Below are 20,134 nucleotides of genomic sequence, written 5' to 3' on the forward strand. Positions count from 1 at the left end.
GGGGGGGGGGGACAAAGAGGACAGGGGTGGGGGGTGGGGGGTTAGAGGGGGCACATCAAATCAGCATTTTCTATGTCTAACAAAATGCATTTTTAATTAATCTCTCTCGTGAGAGATCTTAAACACTAATACATCCATAAAATGAGATCCGTGTAGTTAGTTAGGGTGAAGTTGAATAATTTATGTGTCTTCACACTAAACACAGAGAGAGTAAATATAAACATCAAAGACGGACCGTTTAAAATGCAAAGCTTAACACATGGAATGTCTTAATGTAATAAATATTGTATTTTTTCACCATTATTTGAACTTAATTAACATTCATGTAATATTTATGCACAGAGGAAGTTCTTGTCTATTTACATATAGAGTGATTAAACACAGGCTTGCTTTTATAAACCCACCAGACGTCTCACATTGGTAAGACCAACAAGCCTCTGTGGTTGTGTGCGTGTGTTTCTGTCAGTGTTCATGTGTGTGTGTGTGTGTGTGTCTGTGTGTGTTAAAAAAAGTACCAGAATACCATTATGGGTTGAGTACTATTAATAGTGCAGTGTTCAGGGCTGAGGCATCACATGTAATTTGAAATTACAACAATATAGTGTCATTAAATATGAATGGAAATTCAGTTTTAAAGGGAGAAATCTGTGTTAAGTCAACAAATTTTGAGTTGAATTTTAATCCAAGACATGATTCAAAAACAGACCAGACTGTAAGCTACATTAAAATCTAATAGCTTAATGTCTTTATTTATCAGTGTATGTGTGCAGCACTCAATTTAGGAGGTGAATTTCCTCACAATAAACACTGTCATGTTGTGAAGAGATCTGCTTGAAGATGAGCTGTGCTGCTGACCCAACATGTGTATGTCTGTGTCATGTGCAGTGCTGAGTAGTTGGTCCTACCTGACGACAGAGGCATGGAGTATTTGTCCGAGTGGCGTCTGCGCATGGCTCCCATGCTGGGCACGTTCGCTCCTCCCAGTACTGACGGCACCTGGGGCATGGCGGCCATGGGTGTGATAGGTGCTGTGGGCGTGGTGGGGGTCTGAGGTAAGTTGGGGGGTGATGCCGAGGGCAAGTTCTTTGACATGGTGACGCTGGACACCAAGTTGAGCTGGGGCGGAGGAAGACAGATTGTGGGTGGAGAGCGGGGAAAGAGACAGATACGAGTAGCAGGGAGGAGGGAGGGAGAGAGGAAGGCATTATTTTGTGGTTTCTCTGACAGAGCCGAGTGTCTGCTCTCCTCCTCTCTAACACAGCTGTGTTTCCACTAACAAGGCTCGTGGAGAGGAGCCAGCCCATCTCCACTAATTACAACCACCAAATTGTATCATAAGAATTCTAATTAGAGCACGCTGTTCAAGATTATCCAACGATCAGCCTCCGTGTTATCCCGGCCCCATCTCTCTTTATCTCTCTATTTATCACTCCCTCCCTCCCTTCCTGCCTCCCTCCTTCTCTATCTCCCCCACTACAACAACCCATAATCCTTTCACACTGAGGCAATGAGCTGGTAAAACCTTGTTTGCTGTCGGTCTGAACTGGGATACAGAGGTTATCTGACCCTGGTCCAGAACCCCAACCCAACTCATGACATTATCTTCCACTTTGAAAGGGTGAACTGAACTTTGTATTGTGGGCTTATAAAAGATATTGGCAGCAACTCCAAGTAAGAGTGGGCGAAATGGCCCAAATCTTCCATTATTATTATTTGTATTGGTAGTTTTACATCACAGTAACGGTAAATATATCACAATACAGTTATTGTTCTGTGAATTCAGTGAAGAAATGGTTAAAAATAACCATGCTCTACTTCATCGCATTGAAGATTATTTTCTTCTTTTGTTTGCAACTTCCATACAAACAAAAAACTGCGTTATGTGAGACAACAATTCAGCCTGAAAACAGTGAAACTAAAATTATTTCAAAATGGGAGCTTTAACGGAATGCTACACCCGCAACATGACCATCTGTATATCAATTACTCGTCCTGTGTTACCTTGAATTTGTGAAGAAAACTTTGTTTCTCTTGCGTGCCTCCACAGTGACGGGGAATCCAAAAAGGCGTACAATCTTCATGAACTGAAGTAAATGGGGGCAGCTTTTAATGACAGCCAAACTATATCAAATCATCCATTTACAAACACTTACACAACTCCTGCAGTACACATCACTACAAACAGTCTCCTGCACAGCCGAATAGTGTCCCTGGGCACATGTATGCATTTAAAGTCTGCTCAAGCGGAGCTCATACGCACATAAATGTCCATAACGTTTTGGCAAAACGCATGTGTTCAGAAGAACTGAGCATGCAGCTGTACAAATGAGACTTGTATTATACTGCACAAGTTGTGTAAAGGTTTGTAAATGGATGTTTTGATGTAGTTTTGCTGTCGTTAAATGCAGTCCCCAATGACTTTAATTCATGAAGAATATTAACCTTTTTTGGATTCTTCGTTCACCATGGAGGCATGCGAGAAAAACAATGTTTTCTTCACAAATTTAAGGTAACATGGTGAGTAACTGATGAACAAATGATTATTTTGCAGGTGGAGTATTCCTTTAAGGTTCCTGAGAACATGTCTGCCCAGATAAGTTACCTTGTGAGGCAGCAGCATTTGCAAAATCAGGCAAGAATGCAACCCTGGTTTGCTACGTAGTCCACCCCTAATAAAGCGCCTGTGGTGGAAACACTTTTGCCCAATCTCTACCGGTGGACACATTTCAGTCATCACACAGTATATACCATCATATCGCCAAACCCTAACTCCACCTCAGCCATGAGTCCTTCTACTTTAAGTGGAACCAGTAAATGTGCAGCGGAGAGTGATAAACAGTTAACTGCTTATTCATAGTAGACTAATACTGATCAAACTGATAAAACATCATCAACAAAACAACTGGAAGTCACTATTACAGCTGCAGATGATTCCTCCTTGTATAACAAGTGGTAAAAGTTCTGTTCTTTCCCTAAGGTTGAGAAGACAAGTGAAAAAACCCTGCGTGTACAGTTATGCTGACTCCAGACACACTCGCATTCACTCTGTCTTTGTCTCCTCCACTCCTTCAACATTAGGGACCAGAGAGTGCTCGTCACCTCTGGCACGAATGCCAACTGTGCTCGCTAATCGTCCGGCTTCTCCACCACTTTTGCGTTTGCTTCCCAAATCTCATGTGAGAGGCTCTAACCGACTGGAAAATTCCTAACTGACCTTTTAGTCTCTGCGCTAATTTAGTTGGAATGGTAATGACATCGTTACATATTCAAACCAAATTGCCTTAATTGTGAGTCTACAAGTGGAATGCATTCGGTGCGAGAGTTTGAATTAAAACCGACTTGAAAGAAGGGAGGGAATGTGGGGCCGAAGGCGCTGAGAGATGGAGGGGCGAGGGCTGAGGAGAAGGTATCGGCGGTCATTTGTGGCGTGTGTTGATAAATACGATAAAATGTCAAGTTTGAGAGACTCCGGTGGATGTAGGGGTTTTCAGATGATAATTATATGCCCACTTAGCTGTAATGAGCTGCTACAGTGATGGGCTGGGACAAGGGCTGGCTGCATGTACTGTACAGGCCTCTGCTGAGTGCAGAGAATGAGGATGAGAGTTGGGGGGGTTGTAGAAAGTATAGACATGTTGATATCAGTGGGACTGATTGATACCACACAGTCAATTCATACATCATCTAACTAAAGCCTTATGAAGGACAACCCATAACACAAACACACACTTGACCACTATTATTAATTCATTTCATGGAAGTATGTCATGTGCAAATTAACTCAAAGTGGTTTTCTTCTTAACTGTGTTTGTGTAATGTGTTCATTCCCTGCATCCTGCTACATCCTGCACCCAAACCAGACACTGAGCTGTGAAATACCACCAGCCTTTCCCTCAACACACTCACACACTGTACGGCAGGAAACACCACAAAATATGCAAACTAAATTCAAAATAAATGCCTTTCATGTGTGTGTATGGGCATGTATATTTATAATGTTAAAACATAATTTCCTGTCCTTTTTTGCCGCCTCTTCACCTACGAGACACGGCAACAAGCGTGACATGTTTGCAGGCGTGCAATCCCGTTTTTTTTTTTTTCAAAATAGAATTGATTACAGTCAAACGGATGGAGAAGTGAGCACTTTGTCACCCCTTGCTCATCTGAATACACACCCAAGGTTGAGAGCAAGAGGGAGAAAGAGAGAAAGAGAGAGAGAGATCTTATTATTCAGAACTTGCAGCCTTGCTAACTTTGATTCTCATCCATCCATGACATGGCCAAAAGGTAGCATTTAATGAAGTGCAATTCAGAGAATAAATGGGGTCATATTGGAGACAGTGCACCGGTGTCTTGTATTCGTCTGGCACTGGTTCTTTCGTGGGCTTCACTAATGAAAAAATAGGACTTACTTCCAGCCCTGATAGGCTAACATGGACTATTCATATTTATCAAATGTCTCGGCTGCTTCTATCCTGCTCCTGTGATTCTTCTGAGTGTAAATCCAGGCTGCCATTTGAAATCCATCCATCAATCTACACACACATGCATGTTTGTTGCCTGCACAGAATCTTTATCTTATCTCCCCTTACAAAAAAACAAAAAAACAACAAAAAACGGGGGAGCCTTAAAACTGAGGACTTAACTGTTCGTTTAAGAATTCCTTCTGAATTGCCCCCACCATCAAATGCAATTAGCTGCTCTTTCATGTGTGCTTTATGTAATGCAATACTTCATTAGCATCAGTCATTCATATTCAGGCATGGATTATAGGCTGCAAATTCTTTATTGGACGAGATGGAACCAAGCTGCTGGAGTTTTGAAGATTAAAAAAAAAAAAAAAAAGCTACAGAGAGAGAGAAGGAAAGAGAGAGAGAGAGAGAGAGAGAGATTGAATAATAAAAAGGGAGTTTGATTCCTGATGGAATTATGGGATAATTATGCTATCTTGTGATTATCTACATTCTATGATGAGAGGTGATGAGGAAAATTATTCTATTGAAAGTAGGCACTTACTAAGCAGCAGGAACACACTAACAATATTTTGCTCTCAAATATTTCAAAACGTCCAAAACTGGGAAGAAATAATGTTTGCAAAAATGTATCATCGTAATATTAAATTCAAATGCTGGGTTGGGAGAAATGCATTTATAATCAATCAAAAAGTAAAAGGCGACAGAAAGAAAAACGCAGAATTTTCTGTCTTCTATGACCCCTTTCACAATTTTGGGTTTTATATATTTTTTTTCTGTGACCAATTTCAGCAGCCCTGCGGGTATTTATGTCAACATCACACCATCTTCACCACTCAGCTGTAATTTTCAGGTGTTTGTTGTTAAAATGACATATCTTCTCCTCTCTCATTCCATGTTGGAGTGCCGCTGCGGCCACTGAGCCAAACAGTCATCAGCAGCCAACAGGTTGTTTTGGCTATTATATCTATCACAAAGAAATGACCCTGCATTTTAGCCAAGGACTCTGCCGCTTTGCCGTCTAATACACTTCCAAACTCTATTGTCCTCTCACGCCGCACAATACCTGATAAGGAGCAGATATAACTCGGTATTACAAATCCCATTCCCCCCTTTCATCTTCTGTCACTCACTCGGCACAACTGCCGGCTGGTTAAACTGTTTCATTTTCTGTGTGGGGGCCTGTTTATGGTAGCCGGAGCAATATGCACTCACTGGTTTGGGAGATGACTTGGGTTCCGAGGGCCGCATGTGCAAGTGGGCCATCATCGCCTGAAGACGCTCACGTTCTTTAGAAAGCTGTTAAGAGAGGAGAAGAAGAGAGCGCATTAGAGTAGATTAGAGGAGAGGAGTGCAAAAAAAGGGAGACAAAGGGATGAGAATAAAGAATATGAGACATGAGATTGGAGTGGCAGAGTGAGAAGACAGACAGATAAAAAAAAGGTTTCATGTGAAGCGAGTGAGGAAAAGCTCTGCTGGTGATGTAAGGAGAATCCGAGCGGCTGGGGGGAAGGAGAGGGTGCAGACAGGTCAGGCAAAACAAATAGCATTTCATCTTTTTGTCAATAGCAAAATTTAGGTCAGCGAGACTCTGACAGTAACAAGCTAGTTGGGCCATAAATTAGGTGGTCCTGAGTGTCTGCTCAAAGTCCTGTGGACACTGTTAGGGGGATGGAGCGCAGCCAGCAGCTGCTGAGAGGTGAAGGGGTCTTCCAAACAGGGTGCCAGGCGGCCCCGCCTCCCTGGTCCAGTTAGTGGCCCCAGCCATCGCCTATCATCAATCTAATTCACAGGGAGTGACAGGGACTGGACCATGTGAAAGCCTCAACAACCCCCCCCAACACACACACACACCCTTAATATACACACACATGAAGCAAACACACAGGGAAACAGACAAGCAAGTAGGCGTGCACACACACAGAGGTGCACACATACACAGAGCTGGGCCTCATTACTAGTGACGGCTCCCGTGGAAAAAAAAAAAAGAAGAGAAAGAGAGGGATGGTGGGAGTGAAAGAGAAAGGGAGAAAAGAGAAGAGACAGGACAGACAACACAAGCGCACCACTGTAATTGGTCACACTGTAAAGAGCAAGCTTCAATAGCTTTGTGTTTCAATGAAAAACAAAACACAGAAAATGAAATAAATAACATAAATCCTGTTTTTAAAACATGCCAACAGAATTTATTTACTTTTAAGACCAGATGCCTAACAATTAGATACAAACTGTTTATCAGACCAGAAAATAACTAGGCGGGAGGAAATGCTTGACTTCAAGCAGGCCTTAAGATTCTGGTAGAGAGCAAGGGCGAAGGGAGAGAACACTATGATGTACACTTTTGCTATCATATTCCTAATATTGTCACAGCATTGATCTCATTTTATTAACAATGACTTTACATCTGACCCAAAAGATGCGACTGTGCAGAGCGCGCTGGCCTGGTTTCAACTGGCAGACTGAAGATTTCCAGCTGGCACTTTGTTCGAGCCTACTTTAAAACATACGTATCTATTTGTTTCTAAAGGAAGATGGGCGCTTGTCGGCAGTGCTGAGTAATAATGTCGCTCAATCAGCGCTCTCATTATCTAGCCAGCATGACTTCTTAATAAGGTCACGCTCCACCTACTGAAAATAGTTCCCTCCTTTTGAGCTTTCTTCAGGTGCAAAGTGCAGTTAATTAACACAGCAGACCGGGAGAGATGCGCTCGCAATTAATTGGAAAGAAAAAGAGGAAGAAGAAAAAAAAAGAAAGAAAAAGAAAGCAGAGAAAATAAAGCACACGCTTAATTCAATTAAAACAGCCATAATGGCTTTCGTTGTAAGGCCTGAGGATTCCTTTGTTTAGTGGCTTTGTTGAATTCAGCAGGTCCTGCTTGTCTGGGAGTATTAAGCGGACCGCAGTATGGCCTTTCTCTCACTCATGTAACTTTCAAAAAAATTTTGTTTTGACTGGATGATAAGTAACTTGAATGAGAAATGAGTTACGGTAGAAGTTGACAATGGTGAAAATGTAACAATATATGAGGCTTTTTGTTCCAACTCTGCACCGAGGAGAGTTTTCACTCTTTCTTACTTGACAGGAAACTTACTTGTATTTCCAGCTGCTGTACGACTTGCATTTGGACTCTACACTGGGCTGTGCTCCGATCATCGAGGGCATGTTCGCTGTTTAAGTGCCTGGAGGTGGGAGGACACAGACAGACAGAGAGAGATGTTACTCACCATCATTTACTACTATGAGACATGTCAAAGACAGCAGAAATCCTCATTTTCACCATGATCAAAATTGTGGAGGATGATAATTACAGTATCAACTTCACCACTGTTTTGTTTTCATGATAATATTTCTATACTGGGACAATCATCTATAGGATACTGTTAGGCACCATTGTTCCGCTCTGAAATGAGGTAATTAGAAGTAACATGACGGTGTGTGGTGCCATGTTTAACATGACAATAGGCCAGCGCCAGTTTAGATGGCTAACTTCAGTGCCACCCTGAGCGCTGCTTTCTGCAGAGAATAAAAGATGCTAGCCCAGCAGAACGGCTTTGTCTCCTTCGTTTACCGAAAACAATACACACAATTTAACACCGGCAACATTTGACACACAAAAGCAGCTCTTCAACTGAAGGTGCATTATCCCCCTGCAGACATATTAAATGTATCTGGTGTGTTCGCCTCATTAGAAGAAAAAGGCAGCCAGACAGCCATAACAGTCAATGAGGGTTTTTGTCTTGATTGGATTTCGTCTGTAGGACACAAAAGAGCCTCGCCATTAAGATAGACCTTTATTCCTGGTAAAGCACACATATGCAGATACACATACACACACACACACGCACGCACACAAATATGGGGCGAAAAGGGGTTTCTAAAGTGTTGTGATGCTGGGTAATGAGCCTCTATCTAAATGATCATTGGTGACAAACTCACAAAGCAAGCTTTGAGGAGGCATGCTTATGAAATGCCAGAGCTGCCACTTTATCTCCAGTAATTATAGGTTAGCTTGCAGACCCTTCAATGATCATTTACAGCGCTGCCTCCAGTGCATTAGAGGGAGTACAAAATATCTCTCTCTCTCTCTGTCTCTGGCTTTATCTAAGAACACACACACTCGCTTACATTATCATGAACTTGCACAAACACTGATTGGCGCACACACACACACACACACACACACACACACACACACACACACACACACACACACACACACACAGAAATGCACACTCCCCAACACATATTCCTCTATTCTCTTCCAAACCCCTCACTTCTTGTTTATCTGCAATGTGCAAAACAAGAACTCATTGAGCCGGCTTCTCTTGGCCTGCCAATCAAAAGCTGAATAGAACATTTGTAATCACAATAGCTCTGTACCTTTCAATTACACTGCGAGCATTTAAAAAACCATTCCATCTCATCCCTGCTTATACTTTTGTAACCATTTCAGGTCTAATGCTCGGGATATTTTTTTTTTCATTATAAATCAAGAATGAGGTAGCATTAGAGGAAGGAGGGGTGGGGAGTGGGATGGATGAGGGATAGCGGCGGCGAGGGGAGGGACGAACTGGTGGATTTCTCCAGCCCTGTGCCTAATTGCTGTTTCAGAATGCGCATGCAAAAAGGGGGCATTACATTAATCATTTAATCACGTCCCTCGCAGGATGAGGGAACTAATGTTGCAAATACCCTTTTCATTTCACTGCCCATAATGCTATCTTATGCACTTGATGTATGGCGTGTGTCATGAATTACAGCTGCTTCAAAAGCACAGAGTGGGCTGCTCGCTGTCCCTGAAGATACCTCATTACAAAAAAAACGAGAGAGGGGGGGGGGGGGAATCTTTATTAAGTTTGCCTCTCATCGACAAGCAGCTTGTTTTTCTTGTATTTTGTCAATGTGTGTTTGCGCGTGTTTGTGCCAAGGCCTGTCAACAGGACTTGCTCTTCCTCCACACACACACACACACGCCTTCTACCGCTGGCCAGTTAGCAAGGCGATTACAGCTAGATTACTACATGCATTTATGAAATATTCAAATGGCAGCATGTCCTACTGTGCATTAATAATGCCACACAAAGACAAAAAGGAGGAGGATGGGGGACACAGACGGGCAGACTGAAAACAATAATGAAAGAACACCTTATTTACTGAGATGTGGGCAAAAAAGTACTTTGTGGCTCTCTCTCCTCTTCTTTAATTACAAAGCATCTCCTATTTTATCTCCCTCCATCCCTTCTTTCTTAAATTATTTCTATCTTTTATACTCATAAGAAAATTGTCATTACGCTGTAGCTCTGATCCTTGCTGCCTTTTGGTTGTTGTGATTATAAACAAATCTAAATGACCTGTAGGTGAAAATGAACAACAATAGTAAAAGAAAAACAGAGTCAGAGTGACTCATCTTAACTGAAATCATTTAAACATTGATGTGGAGGATACATGTCTCACTGTCAGGCCTGGCTCCTGTTTATGTTTACTGTTCATGCCTCATTTCAGAAGAGCATTGATTTCTGCCTTGAAGAGGGAATTACTCATGTGATGAAGGCCATGTGAGATCAGGGGAAGAAAGCATGGAAATGGAGATTGAGAGATGTGGCAAACGTGGAGAAATCAGAGCAAATAAAGAGACAAAGGGAGGGATAAGGAGAGGGTGAGGGGGGAGGGAGAGGTGAGACACAGACGTTGATAAAGATTTCTTTTTTTTGTTTATTGGATGCTGCCGTTTCTCTCCTCTCCCTAACAAAACATCTCAAAGGTTTTGCCCCACAGCTGTGTATATGAATATGTATAGGCCATCAACGTCCACTAAGGGCCCAATAATAAATCTACTCAAGCCAGCATATATGGATGATACACTTCTGCTAATTGTGTGTGTGTATTATCAGGGGCTACATAGGCCCAGCAGAGAGCGGCAAGTTAGGCCCACTAATGTGCACGTGACACACAAACACACACCAATATTAAATTAAGTCAGACTAATGTACACGCACATATACAAAGAAAGCACCTAGTGGAATGCATAAACAAGTGCATATACACAAGCATGCAAACACACACGCAAACACACACACACACTCTCCCCATGGTGGTGGTGCATAAGTAATGCCCTCCGTTTTAAAGGTCTTGTCACACTGCAGCAGACATGTGGAGGGGTAGAGGGGAGCTCAGCTATCCAGGGGCCAGGGGCCTGCCTGCCTCCACAGTGTGTGTATGTGTATGTGTGTGTGTACATTATATAGAGACGAAGACACTTGGCTGCTGCCTTGTGGGTTTAATTAGCAGTGGGTTACAGACACCAGCGTTCACGTTGGCGGCTGAGCTTGCCATTTTAACATGGAGCCTGCCTTCCTGCCAGTAATAAGGAGAGCAGATGGGTGACAGAGAGTGGAAGAGTTAAGTGTGTGTGTGTGTGTATGTGTGTGTAGGAGCAAGTATCTGTTTATGTGTAGATAAGACTGTATCTTATCGAGGTGGGAGGATATTGATATTTGAGGTGAAAGGGCAAAGTTGGGGGGACGAGACATGAGAAGAAACATCACACTGGATATAATATAATCATGTTTGTTTGTTCTTCTTTAAAGCTTGAAATCAGGAATGATTTAAAGGGATAGTTCAGATTTTTTGAAGTGGGGCTGTATGAGGTACTTATCCATAGAAAGTAAATTACATACAGTAGATGTCACTTGGCACGCCCCCAGTTTAGAGAAGCAGGCTGGAGTCCGATATGGAAGCTAAGCAATCTAATTCTGTGGACGAGTCAGCAACAAAATATTTTTTAGCCACCTAAAAAGGCCCACCTAAAAAAATCAATATCAGTTTGAGTGTACGCTATATTGAGAGCGTTTTCACTGCTTTACCTTAATGTCAAACAATAATTTCCGTCTGGAAATCAAAGCTGTTATATCGCTCTCTTGAAAGCCAAACTCCATTGAGAAAAACAGCAATTTAACATTGCTGAACACAGGAGCTGCTGGTCTACCACTGCCTCATTCAGTGACTTTGTATGTATTGCTCTGTGACTCAAGCGTTTTCAAGGGTCAGTTCGGATTCACCAAAGTCACACTATAACACAAACTAACTAACTGATCAAAGCAGCGGTGGACCAGCAGCTCCTGTGTTCAGTGAGCTAAAATAACGTTTTTTCTCAATGGAGTCTGGCGGCTCTGGCGACTCTTAATATAGCGTACATTTAAAGTGATACTGATGTTTTTCGGTGGACTTTTTTTAGGTGGCTAAAATACATTTTGTTGCTGACCCCCACCCTCAGAAGTACATTGCTTAGCTTATGTGGTGGTACTCCTGCCTGCTTCTCCAAACTGGGGGTGTGCTAGCTGACATTTACTACGGATAACAAACTGACTATGGATAAGCACTTCATACAATCCCACTTCAAAAAATCCATAATATCCCTTTAAATCAATAACTGAAGTGGTCTATACAAGAACTGCACAAAGTAAGTAGGAGGTTTTGTACAGGCATGGCTTTGAACAAGTATGCAAATGATTCATATGAAGTGGTGAAATGTTAAAGCATTAATTGCACTGTCTATTTTTCATGTCTACCATAAAGACTCCCCACAAAAATAGCTGCAGCATATGCACTAATAGCATTTATGTTTCACTGTCTCTCTTTTTCATGTAACTAACACAAATACACACACACACACACACACACACAAGCCCCAACACCCACCACTCAAGAAACATTCCCAAGCAATATTATTTCATTTTGAACTTCAGAGAGCTAATTCAGGGTGCCAGCCACCTCGCGGCTACCTTTTCCAGGTGAGAACACTTAAAAGCGCACTGAAGAGCTATTAAATGCTGATCTTGACAAGTTTCTTCATGCAACAAAACAATAGATGACTAAACGTGTCACCGCCGCTGAGCTGAGCTCCTACAGCGAGCTACGAGACGCCAGCTTGACTTGGGTACCCCCCCCCCCCAAAACCCCCCTCCTACCCCACCTCCCCGCACACGTAACCCACTCCCAACTACCAACATCTAAACTGTCATCTAAATCTGACACCCGCTTTATGTAACCCCGTTTAAACTGTGCCTGCGTGTGTGTGTATGTGCGCGCAGTGTGTGTGTGTAGCCGACTGGCATCTCCGGAAACATTAAAGAACTCCCTCTGACACCGACAATCACTGCTCCAAGGCACGCCACCGAGCAGCCATCTTTGTTCTGATGACGAGTCTGCCTTCTTTGTTGGTGCCTGTTTTTATGTGCTGGCTGGGTTACAGTATAGAGCCAGCCTCTGACTTGCAGGGATGTGTGTGTGTCGGTGTGTGTGTGTGTGTGTGTGTGTGTGTGTGTGTGTGTTGGGGGGTTAGGACGAGGGGGGGAGCTGAACCAAGACACTGTTCTGTTTTGTAGCAGCCAATGTTCTGGCAAGTGTTCTTACAAATACCGTCTGCCAACCTGTGCTCTCGCTTTAAAGTTTGAAATCTACCTGTTTTCTCTCCGCCTGTCTTTCTCGCTCTCTCAGTTTGTCTTTACAACCATGCATCCTTTTGCATTGGCTTACCAGCTTACCGGATTCACAGGCACATCGCTTTATGCGGTGCATCTCTGCCCCTCGCCTAAATAACTGAGCTAAGCTACCTAGACACAGTATCCTTAGAGCACACAGACTTAGGTTTTGTTTGCGTGTGAAGCGAGCGTATAGTGCAGAGGGATAGACTGATGTCTTCTTTAAGTAAGTGTACTGAGGTGACAGGACAAGATATCAGGAAACCTGCTAATCTGACACACGCTTGCCTTCTCACACACACATTTGTTCCCAAGCTGCAAGGCAAACTCTTCCACCTGGACTTGTGCACATGTAGTCCAGCTTGGACAATGCGTCGCACACGGCAAACCGGCTTTCCATAAGCGTGGCTTTCAGAATTATACTACATGATGCCTTTGGATGTGCTGTGTCCTCTGTAGAAAACTGATATTGACATTGACATGTATGTGGCACATTTTCCACAGGGGATAAGCAAACACACTTGTCAGGCAATAGTTGGAACACATATTCACCCCTGATTCATTTAAATCCATCGCCGTCAATTATGGCTCCTTTGAGTGTATTGTATGCGTTGATAGAGTGTGAAAATGCAGCTTAATGTCATGTCTGGCTGCGTCTTTCAAAGACTGGTAAACACTATTTTTATTAGAGTCATTTCATTCCACAGATACACCTTTTAGCTTTAATTCACAAGCTGCTGTAGAATTAGCAAAGAAAAGCCTGACCTAAATCCTACAGCGGCTCCCCCATGGGTGGACTCGTTTCTTGTATCAGTACATTTTTTAGCTTTCTGCAACTTATTACAGTCGCTACTGTAGAGAAATGCATAATTTGGAAAATACGCCGGAACAATGTCCTGATTTCAATAGTTTATGCGAATTCACATGGACATTTACAGCCCGTGAAAAACACTCGCCAGATCGTTATTTCACAGTTAATTACAAATCTAATTAGAATATTCAAATTAAAGCTTTCCCTTTCTTTTCTTCTCTGTGTGAGAGCAGGGAGCCAGGGAAAGAGTGATAGTGAGAGTGAGAGAGGGAGAGAGAGAGACTCTCAGTGAGTGGCAATGTGATAACCTGTAATCGGCAGTGCTGCAAACACCTTCTTCCTTTGATGTCCCCCCACTAACATCCTGGCAACAAAGCCGGCCAATTACAAATGAGCTAATTAACTAAATTGTTGATGGAGCATGAAGAGTTAATTCGCTCTGGCGCCTGCACCATGACAACAGTGAATGGGGGCCTTTGTTGTGGAGGTAAGTGTGCGGCCGTGCGAGTTGCCATTAGCTTTTTGACGCTTTTTCACAAACCTATCAGGCCCTTCCACGCCAGGAAGGAGATTTGTTATGGATCAGAGTTGGTTTGAATCCTGGGCTGCCAGAGCTGAACCCTGTCAACTGGCTGTCTGGGAGGTCAAAATGCGCTCTTTGAAAGGCAGTGATGTTTTCTTTGTTAGGCCCCTCTGTACCCGCGGAAAGGGAGAGGACTTTTTGTGTGCTTCACAACAAAATAGATATTAGCTTCTTGTACAGACACACAAAATCCCACATGGTGTTAACAGGGAGAGGTGAGTGAGACATCTATGTCACTGCAGTGTGCTCTTACTTCAAAAACTGTCCAAAGTCCTCGCAGATGTTCTCGCAGCCGGGCCACTTACACACGCCGTGACCGTACAGGGGGTGGGTCCCTCCGCTTTCTTCATGTAGTGAACTGAAGGAGAAAAAAAAGAGAAAATAAGCAAACAAGACAGCAAAAATGAGGGAGGAGGGAGTAAGAAGGGAAGGGTAGCCTCGAGTTCATCTCAGAATCTGCAGAGGCTTGAGGTTTGTGTATGTTAGGTTATAATCAGTAAGAAAGGGGTCAAAACAGGTCAGTTCAGTTGAACTGTCCAAATACCAACTATAGGGAGGAGAGGCAGAGTGAAAGAAATCCAGAAATCATGACCTGGTTACACCAAGATAATCCACAGACCTTGTTGAGCGCAGTGTCATGTAGGAACTAGTTTTTCTCTGCTGAACTGCATCTGCCAACCGAATCACTGTGTAGAAGGAAGTGTGCATCTACTCATGGATGAGAGACTCATGCTCTTGACAGTGCGAGATGTAAACACAAGTGATGTCCTCCTCAGTTTCACTGTAAAGTTAGCTAGCTCAGTGGTGCAAGGTGAGCTAGCAGCAGATGCACACTTCCTTCTGTGCAGTGATACAGTTTGTGGGTGTAGTTTGGTAGAGAGAAAGTAGTTCCTTCATGAAACTGCTCACAACAAGGTCTGTGAATTATCTTGAGTAAGCAGGTCATGATTTCTGGAAAGAGACATTGCTGCTGAGTTTTTCAAATGTACTTTTTTGGTGCTTTGAGCACCACAAGCCAAGTTCCATCTAGTTCCATTATATTAAAGAGAAGGCAGACATCTCTACAACTGATAGCTCCAATACTTGGCAACTCACACCAAAACAATCTAGACTGATAAAAAGCACTACAGTTAAGAGAAAAAATATGATTTTGATTTTGGGCTGAACTATCCCTTTAAGTAAGAGTCAGCGTAGACTAATGTGTGAGCGAACATCCCCAGTGGAAATCTAGAGTGAGCTGTAGCTTTGCCTCCACCACAGCCACCATCCCATCTTGTAAAGCCATTATGGGGAGGAGGGGTGGACGCTTTCAAGTAAACATTAAAAATCCAGACAGCCATATAATTTTCATCAGGAGATTAATACTCTGTGTAACTTATGTTCTTTGAGGACAATGGGGGCAGGGGTGCTCTGGCGTTTTTCAAATGGCACCCAAATAAGTTACGACCCTGCCTAGACAGCACATCCTATTAAAGATGACAGTTTAACCTTTAGGCTTGGCACTGGTGTGTGCATCTGTCTGTGTGCAAAAATGCGAACGGGAGTGCGTTGCGTACAGAGTATGTGTGTGTTTGTCTGCTTATAGGTTATGCCTGAGCATGTATGTGTGTGGTCGATGGCTATGTGCATGCATGCCTGTGTGTGGCCCATGAATATTGTGCGTGTATGTGTGTGTGTTAGTGCTGGCAGAGCTCACACTGTGTTTTACAGAGGGGCTTTCCCCACATCGATCCATGGCATGTTAGTAAGCAGTGCTCCTGACAATACTCCTTGTTCGATCATTATGAGACACCACACACCCCTCGGGACACAGGCAGATAAAACGTCTTTTTTTCTCCCCCCCCCTTCTTCCTTCTCTTCTCATTCCCTCCCTACCTCTCTCTTTCTCTCTGTCTTCCTTCTAAAGGTATCTTTTTCAAGCCTCCTTTTAGTGGTACTGGAGAGATAGCATCTACTTTAAACCAATTACACAGCACTTCCACCTCCAGTGTGAGTCTCTACCAAGCATCCACACACACATACACACACCGCTATCCTAAGTCCTTATTATAATATCGCCCAAGAAAAGCCTTTGAATAATGCATGGGCCAGATAGGCAGATATGTGAACAGTCAGTGTTTTGGTGCTGGGTACATTTATAAAAGACGCCATCACAAGGATAAACATCCTGGAAACGCCACTCAAGGCATCACGTATTCTGTTTACATGACAAGCAAGCAAAGAAGGTAATTTTCAAAAGAGGAAAAAAAAAAAGAGAGAAAGCACTAAATACTTAATGTACAAGGAGGTTACCTTGTCTTGCCTGCCAGAGAGGCTTGTTGTAAGTACGTCTGCCTGCATGGCTTCCTCTCCCTGCTTTTGATATCTGTGTGCAAGCTAAGTGCGTTCAACGGCACACGCGGTCCCCTGGGAGAACAGGCTCTTTTTTTCCCCTTTTTTTTGTTGTTGAATATTACCAAGACGCTAATAAACTATTGAACAAATAAACAAAACATCATGTTTTCCCTCTTGTAACGATGCTGGTATTTTAAACGAGGACAAACACTGTGGATTGGAGTGCACAGTTCTGATGTGTTCCTGCGTTGAATCGTGGCACAAAAACAACAAGCTTGTGTGACGGGTAGCAAACTGTAAACTTTTCATCTTCTTCTCTGCCTTTTTTTTTCCTTGGTGCTGCATCAGAAAAAGCTGGGTGGATTTGACAGTTCAGTTGTTTTACCTCTCTCGCTCCCTTTCCCGTTCCCGTTCCCTCTCTCTTCTGTGGTTGAGGGCGGGGGACTGTCCGTTGGCGATGGAATGGTGAGAGATGGGCGGCGACGCTTTGGCGGGATTGGAGGAGGAGGTAGTTGAGGAAGAGTTGTTGGTGGAGAGGTCGAGACCGCCGCCACCCCCGCCGGTTCCGGTGCCGCTGTTGCTGTGTTTGATGCCGTTGTCCTCCATGCCGTGACTGCCGCCTCCGGTCACGTCCTTCCACAACTGCTGGAGCTCGGCGGGGCTCAGGCCAGCTAGAGAAATCAAGACAGAGAGGAAGAGAAATGTAAACTCCAGTATCAGCTGTGAGACAAAAGCTGAAGCCTTTACTCTGCAAACTTTTGCAACAGCCATAAAAGTTGTATAAAGCTGCATGACTCAAGGCCTTGCCATCAGTGAGACTATCATCCTGCACTGCTTCACTGCAGACCTCAATGAACTCACGCTGTACTGCTCAACACAATGAAGTGTACTCTTCCTCTTTTGTTCCCAGTTAGGTTCAACCTGTTATCAGTTCACTCGTCTAGTCCTCAGTCTCAAACATTTGTATGTTTTCGATGAGGACGAACTTTAAAACTCTGATTACAGTGAATGTGTGCGTGTTCCCTCTGAGATAAACAAGCTTTGTCCACTGCTTGTTTTCAGCTTGCCAACCAATTAGGCAATATTCACTACTTTGATTTCGCTATAAACATCTCCCTGCCTGTTGTTTTCTGTCTGCGCCATTTTGGTGGTAAACAACAAACATAGGTGTTTACTTGGCTCGGGAGAAGAAAATGGAGCCTGCTCTCCTCTACCTCTTTCTCTCTCTGTCCTTTTATTCTTCTGTTTCTCCGCTCCCTGGCTCTCAGTGAAGGCAGTAAACAACAACAACAACAACAACGACCGGGGAAAGAAGGAGGGGGCCGGGGGGAGCGGGGGAATAGAAACAGAGATGGAAAAAACAACAAACATAGGCAGAGCAGAGCTGAGAGAGAAACAGAGGTAGACAAAGAGAGCCACAATAAGACAAGGAGAGAGAGAGAGAAAGGAAGAATGGAAGACTAAACAAAACGATCATGTGGAGAGTTAGGGACAAAGTGGATGGCGGAAGAGCATACCAATGAGGGGAAGGCAGACAGACAGACATACTTAAGAGATAACGCAGGGGGTTCACAGGTGCATACCAATGAGAGAAACAAAAAAAAACCAGGCAGGATGGAAAGACAGAAGAGGAGTGGGACAGAGAGCCTTGGAGATGGAAGGCACAATGACAGTGACAAAAGCAGACACTGAACACCTGCAAACAAAACACACAGGAAGCATGTGACCCACCACTGTTGCAAGTCACGTGCTTTAAGATTAACACGACTACATTCCCCTTCCTCCCTCTTCCTCCCCACTCCCTCTCCTCTGGCCCTCCTCTTCCTCTTACCTGGCGGGGGCAGGGTTTGTCCGGGCAGGGCGGCTTGGCCGGGAGCGGGCCCGGGCAGCGAGAGCAGGCCCTGCCGCTGCATGTTGAGCAGGTGCTGCTGCTGCTGGAGCTGCTGCATCTGCAGGAGCTGCTGCTGGAAGACAAGCTGCTGGGCGGCCAGCTGCTGCTGCTGCTGCTGTTGCTATAGAGAGGAGGAGGAGGAAGAGAGGAGCAAGAGAGGAGTGGAGAGGAGAGGAGGGGAGGGAAAATTACAGACGAATTAACAACTGAGAGAGTGGGAGAGGAGAGAGGAGACGGAGCCGTGTTTTTGCTGTGTGTGGAGAGTCTGCACTCACTCGCCTCTGCCGTGACCTTAGCTATACCTCTCTGCCTGTTCTTCTGTGTCTCTGCACGCTCTCGCTCTCTGCCTGTGCTCACTTAGTCTTCCCTCCTGTTTTTTTTTTGGGCTGTACCACAGTGTTGTTGCCTTCTTTGTGTGTGTTCACATCTGTGAGCACACACACACACACACACACAAACACACAAACAAGACACAAAGCTGTGCTGATATACCAGCTCTCAAGCCCGTCAGTGTATGTGCCTTTTGATTGTGTATGATACTAAGCCTCGGGTATAATCCCCCCCCATCCCACACACCCCCCCTTCGACCAGCCCTGATAGTTAATTGTCTCGCCTTCACTGATGGTCTGTTACAGCTTATGTGGCCAGAGGGAGCTGGCAGAATGAGAGATTTACAGCATCACACGCGTGTGGATGCATAGACACAAGTGCAAACACACACATATGCACGCACATGCACACGCCCCCCTCCTTCCACCCCCACTCTCTGCTCTCCTCGCTGCCTCACAGAGTTGTTTATCGCTGGGCCAGACAGGCAATTGCGTAAGCCCTGTGCAAAACAACAACAAAAACAACAACAAAATGGAAAACATCAAACTCAGTCGCCATTGCAAAACAAGTCAGAGAGGGAGGCAGTTTTCCGGAGAGGCAAAAGCTTTGAATCTGAAAACTCAGGTAATAATTGGCTAGAAGTGCACACTGTTAGATTTGATGGAATATATTCAGTCTTTCTAGTCTAGTCTAGTCACGTGTTTCTGTGTGTTTATATCATGGTGGACCTGGAAAAGCATGGAGGTGGAGGTGGAGGGACGGGGGAAGGGGAGCAAAACTTGTGATGCGCTCACTGGAAAACAGGCTGCATAATGGAGTGATGGAGAAAAGCAGTTTGCCCCCCCCCCCCCCCCCGCCTCGAGAGAANCCCCCCCCCCCCCCCTGCCTCGAGAGAAATAAGGGAGCAATTTCTATTCCATATTTGATGGCAGGGTCCCCTGAAAAACTCTATTCACAAATCCAAACAGAAACAAAGCCGCGGGGAGGTCAGCCCTACTTCCTGTAGGGGCAGCATAATGGGCTGCTTGAGGAGACACTGAGAGGTGAAACACGCAGAGAGAGACACACACAGAAAGACATTGTGTTTATGTGACACCTTTTTTCTGATCAATTTAGCTGCTTCAACACGTACAGTACTGCCTGGATGTGGCCCTGGACTGCCTCTCAGGGTTCGGCGCCGTGTGACGCTCCCAACAACACAAATGTGTCTGAGGCTGTCACGCTCATCTCCT

The 20,134-nt window shown here is 44.3% G+C and overlaps 1 protein-coding gene across 7 annotated transcripts in view; it reads right to left on the reverse strand.

The window, feature by feature from the left end:
- The window catches only part of foxp2 (forkhead box P2), a 115,855-nt gene that overhangs the window by 15,220 nt on the left and 80,501 nt on the right, over positions 1-20,134 (reverse strand). For all 7 annotated transcript variants that reach the window (XM_050036026.1, XM_050036022.1, XM_050036023.1 and 4 more), the window contains 6 exons: positions 18,513-18,693; positions 17,067-17,352; positions 14,601-14,705; positions 7,565-7,652; positions 5,688-5,771; positions 906-1,116 (listed from right to left, as the gene is read on the reverse strand). In XM_050036026.1, coding sequence (XP_049891983.1) covers positions 906-1,116; positions 5,688-5,771; positions 7,565-7,652; positions 14,601-14,705; positions 17,067-17,352; positions 18,513-18,693 — 955 coding nt within the window. The remainder of the gene's footprint in view (positions 1-905; positions 1,117-5,687; positions 5,772-7,564; positions 7,653-14,600; positions 14,706-17,066; positions 17,353-18,512; positions 18,694-20,134) is intronic.

The sequence above is a fragment of the Epinephelus moara genome, chromosome 23, assembly GCF_006386435.1.
Source record: "Epinephelus moara isolate mb chromosome 23, YSFRI_EMoa_1.0, whole genome shotgun sequence".
Classification (NCBI taxonomy): Eukaryota; Metazoa; Chordata; class Actinopteri; order Perciformes; family Serranidae; genus Epinephelus; species Epinephelus moara.